Source organism: Lissotriton helveticus, chromosome 7 (genome assembly GCF_964261635.1).
Source record: "Lissotriton helveticus chromosome 7, aLisHel1.1, whole genome shotgun sequence".
In the NCBI taxonomy this organism is placed as follows: Eukaryota; Metazoa; Chordata; class Amphibia; order Caudata; family Salamandridae; genus Lissotriton; species Lissotriton helveticus.
The window spans coordinates 1,473,126,303-1,473,136,495 of NC_136068.1; the positions used below are offsets into that span (position 1 = coordinate 1,473,126,303).

The window sequence follows — 10,193 nt, forward strand, 5'->3', positions numbered from 1 at the left end:
CTACTGCACTCTATGCCAATGCACTCTACGCTACTCTACTCTGCATCACTGCACTCTTCGCCACTCTGTGCCACTGCACTCTATGCCACTGTACACCACTGCATTCTGTGTAACTTTACTTTGCATCACTGCACTCTACTCTGCACCACTCCACTCTGCACCACTGCACTCTACTACACTGTATTTTACTATGCAACACTCTAATCTACGCCACTGCATTGAACCCTGCAGAATTCTGTCCGCTGCACTTTACGCCAGTATGCTCTGCAACACTCAACGCTAATGCACCAGTCCACTCTACTCTACACCACTTTACTATACACCACACTATGCGACTCCAATACACGCCACTCTATGCTACTCCATTCCTCTCTACTCTTCACCATTCCATTCTGACATTTCACGCCACTCTCGTCTATGCCCTTAACTTTTAGCCATGCTGAACAGCAGCCATGCATGCGTTCAACAAAGCTAAAACGCATTGGCAAAGCTGATAGCCCTTGCATAGGCGAGACCTATTGGATTTGCCAATGCTCGTTTAAAAATAGGATGGATAGCCGATGCCTACCATGCTGCCTGGGATCACTTTAAGATTTGAAATAAATAGAACAGTAGGGGTTGTATACAGAAGTTACATTCCTCTTTGATAGCATTAATGTGCCGTACATTCGACCCTGAAGTATTCAAGGAACTCATAGAAAGAATTTGACAAAGATTTTCTTGATTTTTATATCTTAGGGGCCATAATAATAGGTTCCCAGAGTGTGGTATTGGAATAGGGTACCTATACACACCAAGCCCACACTGTTGCTTGCATATTATGATACCAGCTTGCTACATTGCAATACATTGGTGCTGTTTTTGTTACATTATAGAATATCAAAATGGATTGAAGACAGGAGGGCCTCGCGTTCTGGGGATAGCAGAAAAGTGTATTTCTGTTTTATAAACACAGTTCAAAAATGGTAACTTTTCAATTAGAGAATGCACTTTACAAATAACTGTTCATTATCGCCTTCTTTAGGTCTGCCTTGAACAAAATATGGTAACCCTACATGCAGCGAAGGGAGGTTAGTCACTTCATTCATTAGTGCAGGTAGTCTGGGTATTTTTGCTTATGTCTGCAACTTCCAGGACTTCACAGCATACCCTACTTCTTGTTTGCATTTGTTGTCATCATACTCACTTCAGTTCACCAGTGGACAGCTTGCCCCGTCTATACTTCGTCATTCGGTAGCTGTAGTAGGCCGTCTCCAGGACAAATGGATCTAACACCACAGACTGAAATGCTGGGTGGGAGGTAATGCAGTTCACATCGTAGTCCCTCATGTTCTTCAGCATGCAGTTGTGTTGATGGCAGCAGATATTCTCCTCTTCTGCTTCCATGTATTCACACTCGCCACAATTACACCTTCAAGAAGACAAACAGCACAGCAATAACAAGACAATTAGATATATTAGAATGTTTATGCTTATGTTCCTGGTGTACAGAAGCCTAACATACATCTTTGTAAAAATATAATTTCTACTTATACTCCACACATACTAGACCATACCAATGCTTAATGTGTGCAAGTGGTCGCCACTGATTGGCACTCCCACTAGATTTGGGGCCCTGGACTTATTTTTCATCCTTGTAATTTGATCCAGATCATAAGAAAGGCAGGAAAAGGGGGAAGAGAAGGATGAAATAGAGAATTTTAATGTTTTCCAACAGACAGGCGTATCAATGCAAGAAACCAAGTTTCCACTGAGACAAACGCTTTGTGAAATGTAATGAATCACTCAGGAGCCAATGAAGAGAAATAGCAGCATGACTTATCTTTCAGCATCAGATCAGATGTTTGGTAAGTACAGTGCTGGCCAGAAACTACAGGACCTTAAAACCGTTAAGAGTTGATTACGGTCTAGGCTTTGAGAACATGGAGAAATGTAAAGACAAACCCTAAGTCAGCCAAGAATTGATAAGGTACGGATTGATAAGGTACAGATGACTACCGTGACCCACTCCACCCTTTACGGAGTGGACTGGATTACTTTGGTGAACCGCAGTTGCTCTGGCAGGTGCTCAATAGATTTATACAATATAATCAAGGTCAAAGATGTGAAATACATGGTACCCCTGAAAACATCCGGACAATCCTGAATTATATTCCATGTAAATCAGACATTGATGGTTCAGGATAGGAAGTGAATTCTGCCTTCATTTTTGATGCCTGCAGATAAGGTTTCATTGACTGCGCTAGCCTATTTACAAGTGAACTGAGTTCAGGCGTCCTGGTGGATGCATAAAGTTGAAACTAGAGGCAAAGTTCTGCCTAGAGAAGGGCTTTTCTTCTGTTAACTATTTGCATAAAGTTTTAGTCAATTTAACCAGTACAACTGCCCCATTGCTCTATCGTGCTCTCCCGGGAGTTCCTGCTTCACCATAGTTAAAACAGCAAACTGGAGTAGAATGAATAAAGAGACAGAAGAATGATGCCACCTTTAGTATTCAAACTACTGACTTTCTTGGCAGTGTGTGTAATATTCAAGTGCAATTTAAAAAAATGCTTACAGTGTAAATGGTGGTTTGGAACTGCCAAGTTTCCATGCAGGGTGGACCATGCATGAAGTTATAGTGATGGTGAATAACTGGGGTCATCAGAAAGTGACCAACATGGATGAGCAGACCACCATGGCTATGATTGCTTTTAAATACAGCCCATTTTTCTTAATCAAAACTGAGCTGTGTTTAAAACAAGTCTATTTTTTGTGAAGAGTTTGTTTGAGTAGATAGTTGTCCCATGGAAATGGGAAAGGGTAGAGGAGAGAAACAGAGGGAAACTGAAAACTAAGGGTAAGGGCAAATGACCTATAGAGAAAAAAAGAAGCACAGAGAAGCTGTGGCTGCGCTGCCAAGGAAGAAGAGTCACCAAGAAACAGTAGGCACCCAGAGATTAGTTGTAGATCTAAGAACAGATTTATGAATTAAGGATCTCAAAAACTGGTTACAATTAGCAACTAATATTTTTGCAGCTAGTTAAGAATTTTATAAACAGATGTATGTATTGATAGGTTGGTTAATACAATTTTGATTCGAGGTAGGTCGCAGGTTGAACTACCTCAAAACTATGACTGAGTTAGGCTGCAAATTGTAACTGATGCTGATTACTGGCTCTCAAATGTCCTGTGATTCTGGGTGAATCACTTAAATGCCCCCATGCCTAAAAATGAGAATGTTTGTGTGCTGCTCCCTTTCGTGAATGAATTATCACCCCAACCTGGGATAGTTCACTTTTTCAATGTGGCCAATAAATTTGCAGATATACATTTTTATTATTATTTCTTTGGTTCCATCACATTTCAGTAAGCTAAAAATATGCCCCATTTTTGCTTTCCTACCCAGTCTTTCCTCCATGTAGCCCAGAAAGATGGTCACCTTTGATTTACAACAAGCATTTACAATGCAATAGGTCTCGCATTTGCGAGAGTTCAAGCTATTGGCATTGTAATGACAATGCCTTTTATTGATCTGCTTTGATAATTTACGCATAAATAAAAGGCATTGTTATTTACAATGCCAATAGCTCAAACTCTTGTAAATGCGAGACCTATTTCACTTCAAAGAAGCGGCAGCCATTGTCCCGGGCTGCTTGGATAGTAAAACGCGTACGAGGTGCTGAATGCTGCACGAAAGCATGTTGTACCGTCAATAGGAGAAACTCATTAAAGAAAATAGTGTTTGCAGACATGCAGTGTAACAACAGAAGTAAAGGGGCCAGTCCTCATGGGCCTCCGCCAGCCTCAGACTCAGACATAGCTCGAGGCAACGACGGAGAGAGCGTGGCCTCCCTTACTCTGAGCCTGGTCCAGGTGAGGTGAGGTAATTTCCCCTGTCAAGAAGGGTGATTGACACACCAGCTGACATGGAGGAATAGGAATGTATATCCCTTAAAGATATCACTGTTTTTGAGTTATTCACTTATTGTTTTGAATGTGGTTTGCACTTGCAGTAGCAGAAGTCTTTAAGAACAGGCCCAGAGGAAAGCCAAGGGAGTAATCCCCCTATTTGGCAGAAACATGTCGGCCCCTAAGCAGTCATTTGTTTATACTGCTGTTTTGCGCTGTTCTGGTTTTTAATTGAAAGAGGCTTACAGCCATTAAAGTTTCCTAACTGTGAGCTCTCTATTCCTTTTTAACTTCACTTTTCCCTACACTATCACTCTTTGCACTGCACTTTGTTCCATTTGGTGATCCCACGCATGGTCAGCAAGCGATTGTGGGCTTGACCCCAGTCCTGCCAGGCGGTCCTGGAAGTAGTCTCACTGATCTAGAGACACACCGACCCAGCCCTGTGGATGACCAGATGAGAAAACAAGATCACCAACAAGATGTTGATGGTAATCCATCTCTGGATCTTGGGTCTCACCTACCGTTGCTGGTGGTCACATGCGTTGGATTATTATACTTTATAAAATAGACCATTTTGTTATTTCACTAGTACTCTGTTGACTTTATATTGTATATGGTCTTCGAAACCCATTTGTTTCATGGTAGACCCCCAGGTTTTTGTGTATTCAGAGATTGTATAGTAGGGGATAATACCCTGGGTAAGGTCTTTAAACTTCCCTAAGACTCTCCAACCCCCGTTTTGTTTTCTCAGGTTACAAATAAAGACAAGGAGGTACTATGGAGAGACTAACAAGCCTATCAACAAATCAGAAGCCAGCCTTTACAAAGGACAATGGCACAAGCCAATGAAAATCAACGAAGGATCTCACATCATCAGATCCTGTGCCCCTACCATACACCTCCATTTGTCAAGCAGCAGCACATCTCTCGCAGTTCAGTATATAACCATTGTGCTGCATACACCAAAGGCACACAGGGCTTACCGTTGTAAGTGTCCATGTAAAGATTACAATTGCGCACGCGCTCATATCAGTGACACGCATACAGATTTTTACCTCACTGCAACCACTCCAGTTTTAATTGGACGCAGATTCTAATTATTTGTGGATAACATTGAAAAAAAAATTTTAAGTAAGGTTGCAAACAAGAGTGGTTACAATTTTAACAAATTACATTCTAGAATGTAGGAAAAATCACAAGTTATGCCGCTCAGGCAGCCGTACCTTGTGCACATGTAATGATATATTCACTTTAAAGATCTTTTTCTGACTAAGAAGTAACCACATTCTTTCTTTTGAGGACCGTCTCTTTCGGAGTGGTGCCTCAGCTTTTACAAACGTACAAATCCCCTTGACTTGACTCTGCTTTAACATAAATTGGAAAGTAAATGGCCACAAAAATTGGGAAAAGAACCCAGAAACAAATGTTATAAAAAAAACACAAACGCATAGAACCTCACTGGATGAGTATGGAATAGTGTTCACCAACTAGATAAAGCATGCTGTGTAACCAGGAAAGTAAAGGGTCCAGTCCTAAGGGCGGTAAGAAATGGACACAGGGCGGTAAGAAATGGAGAGAGGGCGGTATCAAGGCAGGACTAAAAAGCCTCATAATGAATTGGAAGCCAGTGTTTACCAAGGACAATGACACCAGCCAATAAAAAATATGGGAGGAGAGTCGGCGGGGCTTCAACAGCACTTCCACAGCATCCCCTACTACAGCATGCCTCGCAGAGCAAGCAGTGTTGTAGATAAGTCGTAGGACACTTCTAGTTAGGTTATATGTAGTTTTATTTAAGACAAAGCTGAGCGCACACCTCGCCAACTGACCAGACCATCAACTGACCAGAGTAGAACACCATAGTATAAGTTAGAACACTGACAGGTATTCTGGGAGGCAGAAGAGATAAGAACACAAAGAAAGGGCTACTGACCACTGTCAGTCATGTTACATGAAGAACTAATATATAACACAGTGCATGCACGCTGCCGCTAGGCTCGACCTAAAAAAGCAGCACTTTGTCAGAAGACATAGCCGACATTTGCCCAGTCTTCCACAGTTTTTATGCAGCGCAAACTTGATCCGATGGAAGTGGCTGCATCATGGAGGAATTGGACACTCCAGAGCCAAGGATTATCTTACCTCACTGTTAATGACATAGGGGCGTATTTTATGGGGGAGTATGAGGTGCGCATGGGGGGAAGGTACAAGCACATTATACACTCTTACCTCTGACTTTAAGGAGGGTCCATTAGAACGCTGCCTTGCGGCAACTTGGACCCTGCAATGAGCACTTGCCCTTAAACCCCCACACTGCCATTTTAAGACCTTTTTATTAGCAGTATGGCTGACCAACAGGACACTGGAGTGCCTAGAGGCAACACAATCTTAAGGTAGAGGGAAATTCTGTGGGGTTAGAGACGTTTTAAGGCATATGCAAAGTAGGCTCTGGCCCAAGTAATGGTCCCAGACTTTCAAGCCTCCCCCCTGATGGAGCCAGCCATGTTCTGCAGAGTTTTGCCCTGATGACTTGAATATTTCTTAAAACAGATTGTTAAATACTGTTTACCTTTAATTATTTTTTATTGTCAATGTTTGAGAGCATATTACGGATAATTTGCAGAGAAATGTTGTGTTTATATGTCATGCAACGCCCATAAAATAGTTGTAGATCAAAACAGAATCTCACATGTGAGAAAAGGAAGTGTCAGTAATACTAATTGTATATTAGTGAGCTATTGCTGTTTTACGATATTGAAAACACATGTCACTATCCGTGTTGATTAAATGTAATTACAGATTTGAATTTGGATAGTGCTCCTTTGCATTGTCAGGGACCTGTAGCTAAACAGGGCACAAAGCGCTGAAATCAGGGGCCCCCAAAATACGTCTGGCCCAGGGACGCCAACATCCTTAAAATGCCCTTACGTGAGGGTTGCACGGGGTGTGCATGTTGGGGGAGGCAAATGCACTTGAAGACACCTTTGCGTATGCACTTTAAATGGATGATAATTAGAACGTGCTGTGAGCGCATTCTAAACTCGTTAAGAGCATTTGCACTTTAACCCTCACCTGGTGCTAAGCATTTGAATTGGTTGCTGTCACATGATGTGTGCTGTTCATATAAGGAGGGTGGTGGTGTGTGTCAACCGCGAAACGGAGGAGGGCAGCATGTCAAGTTTAATACTTTCTTCAGGCGCAAAGTATGGCCTGGGAGTTGTGAGGTTCCAGGGCACGAGGTGGAACGATTGCGTTCCTTTTTTTATTTATTATTATTAATGTTGAGAAACAATTAGATTTGGTTTCTAGACCACTGCATGTAATTCCAGCCTATCACACAAAACAGCGGAATATGGGAGGCATCGACCATGTTGAGACGGCCCTGCCACCACCTGCTTAGCCGGTAGGCTTTAATGTAGAATTGCTACTTTTGGCTAAGTATATAGGGGCAGATTTACAAGCCCCGTGCGCCACTTTTGCGTCACCTTTAACATGAGAAAATTGACGCGCAAGGGGCTTGTAAATCTGCCCCATAGAGCACTCCAAAGAACACAGAGCTTTGGGACACTTGGGTATGCAGACGAGTGCCTCTCTTAAATTAGTTAACCTGTGGTAAGAAGTTTATATGCCTTATTCGCTCATTGGATGTGCTCATTAATTTGAATTGCAGACGGAAATTTTTACGATACTTTTTATTAAAATGGATATGGCTTGGATTCTTTTTTGTGTTATAATGTGTTTTACTTTGCGTTCTATTGCAAGGGCTTTAATTAATTAAGGAACAAAAATATTCCATACCATACCTTTGTTTCCATCAACTTCAGAGTACTAAAAACGAACCCCATTGTTGTTTCCCTACCTCAGCCTTTAGCTGCGTGTACCCCAGAAAGATTGTCACCTATCTACTTTACTTGTTGTGACTACAAAAAGTGAGGATTCTTAAAACCAGTCCCCACGGGACAAAAACAGCAGAAGACAGTCAGAAGACATGTCTGACACATGCCCACTGTCTTTTTTTGCAGTTTTAATGTAGCAAGATCTCACCATATTTTCTAAAAATGAATATATCCTTGTGTAATATAACTGGTGCTTCTCCCTGTTCTGCCCCAAACGCGGCCTGGGCCGTTGTCTGGGTGTGCACCTGTGTGCCATGGGTGTAAATTATAGATATCTCTGTCATGGCCTTGCTACCCAGGCCTGGGGGGTCATGGGGGCAAAGAACAGAGAACCAAGCAGCTTCCTCGGCGCACAAATCTCTAATGTACAGAAGAACAACTACGGGCTAACAGCCAGGCTACGGGGTGGTGTGAGGTGGGGTGAACCACGTGACGTCATTGGGTACAGTGCCGGGTTCCATCCATACCCCTCCCGCCTGCCTTTGATCTCACTATTTTTGCCGAGGCTGTGATAAGTTTCAAAGGCTGCCATAAACTGTCTGCTGGGGCCTCCACAATCCTCACCAACTGCCCTGCTCTGGACACTCTCCTGCGCACCGATGCAGAGCAGACCCGGGGGTCGTGGGCTTTGCACATAAACCGTCTGAGGGAGCTGCGCTCTCACGCGTGTCTCCTCCTTTCATAGGTGCGCCACCCCGCAGCTCGCGAGTGTGTCCGCGCCCGCTTGCCGGAGGGTGTCAGTGGAAAGGTGCAAAGTTATAAAATGGTTATACTAGGCCTACGCGGCCTCCTCCGCCCAGGCCTGGTTGGGGCCCAACGCCTGTGGATTCACTGCACACTCGGTCCTGTACACCGTTCTCGGTTCTCCTAGGGCCATGAAATACAGGTGCTGACTGACTAGAGCCGGAGCAGCGCTAGTTACCACCTCAGTGGTAAATGCGTCTTCGGGAAAGGAACTTGTGATGAAGGAAAATTACTCCATTTCAGGGTATGGGCTGAAAATGTAGCAAACAGACCGTGGTGATGAGGTAAACAAATGGGGTACAGTGGAGGATCCCATGCTTACCCATCGCGTCTCCCTAGCGGCCCCTTTGATCTCCCTGTGACAAGAGTTTAAATGGCTTCCTTAAGCTATCTGCTGCAGAGGCCTCCACAACCCTCACCAGATACCCCGCTATGGACATTTGGGGGCGGCGGACTTTACAACATAATAACCCGTCTGAGGGTGTCGCCTCCTTTCAGAAGTGCGCCACCCCGCGGCTCGTGAGTGTGCCCGCTCCCGCGTGCCGGAGGGTGTCCGTCGAAAGGTGCAAAGTTGTAAAGAGGGTACACGAGCCCTGCGCAGGCCTCTCCGCCCAAGGCCCAGCGGCGGTAGATTTAAAATAAAGTGTTTCACTGGACGCTCGGTCGCTTGACTCTCCTCCTAGGCCCGACTCACACCAGAGCTGGCTGGTGTCTTATGTAGATAGAGCCGGAGCAGCGCTAGTTACCACCTCTCTCTTAGAGCGATAAATGCTGCTCGTGACTAGAAATGTAGCAGAATTAGTTGTTTATATCTAAGATAAATAACACAAGGTAACGGCACAACAAAAAAGAATGCAACAGAAAACCACAGTACAACCAGACAATATCGCACAGGGTACACTATTAAATAGCCCCCCCGCTACAATATGTGGGAGGTGTCTGGATCAATAGGAAACTTGTATTAGTATAGAGGCCTGGCGAATACATGCAGATGGTGGGTCTTAGAGAATACAAACCAGCTCCTCTGCATCACACACGGCGACATTTTAGCAAAGTCACTTTTCGATTCTCCTAGCTGCAACAATTAATAGCGGTTAGAAACAATACGGAGGTGTATTAAGCATGAACAAGTACGACACCAGGATGTGTTCCCTTAGCGGCAACAATTGATAGCTCTTAGAAAACAGGAAGGCGGTATATGCTATATGAACAACAAGTAACAATCCCGGGGCATGTGTACAAGCTCTGGGCATGTGTACAAGCTCCAGGCAGTGCTGCCGCCGTAGGAGGCACGTCTGAGAATCAGGTACTCACCAATCGGGGGTCTCTTCTTCTCCTTGTTGACCACAGCCTGAGTCTTCCCATTCGTCTCCTTGCCTAGAGTATGACCAGTCTCCCATCGCAGCACCTCTATCGCGTCTGTCTGTCTGCTCTCTGCTTCGGTCTTCCGACTCCTCCTGTGTCTTAGCAGTGTCTGCACAGTGCTTCAGCGTCTGTCTGTCTGTCTCCCGGTCTCTTCCTCTGCTAATGAGGAGAAGGGGGTCGTTGTGTCACGAATGCATCCGCCCACCAGCCCCTCCCCACGACCCTTTTCATCCAGAACCAAGGCCCTCCCCTGAAATCTAACGTTTGTTTTGCACCTTTCAAGCGCAAAAAACA

General features: G+C 44.3%; 1 protein-coding gene across 1 annotated transcript in view; it reads right to left on the reverse strand.

Annotated features, from left to right (window-relative positions):
- Window positions 1–9,977, reverse strand: part of LOC144767482 (uncharacterized) — a 28,667-nt gene extending 18,690 nt beyond the window's left edge. The window contains exons 1-2 of the mRNA XM_078650897.1: window positions 9,849–9,977; window positions 1,187–1,411 (exon numbers count right to left, since the gene is read on the reverse strand). Coding sequence (XP_078507023.1) covers window positions 1,187–1,411; window positions 9,849–9,934 — 311 coding nt within the window. The 5' untranslated portion in view covers window positions 9,935–9,977. The remainder of the gene's footprint in view (window positions 1–1,186; window positions 1,412–9,848) is intronic.
- Window positions 9,978–10,193: the final 216 nt, after the last annotated feature.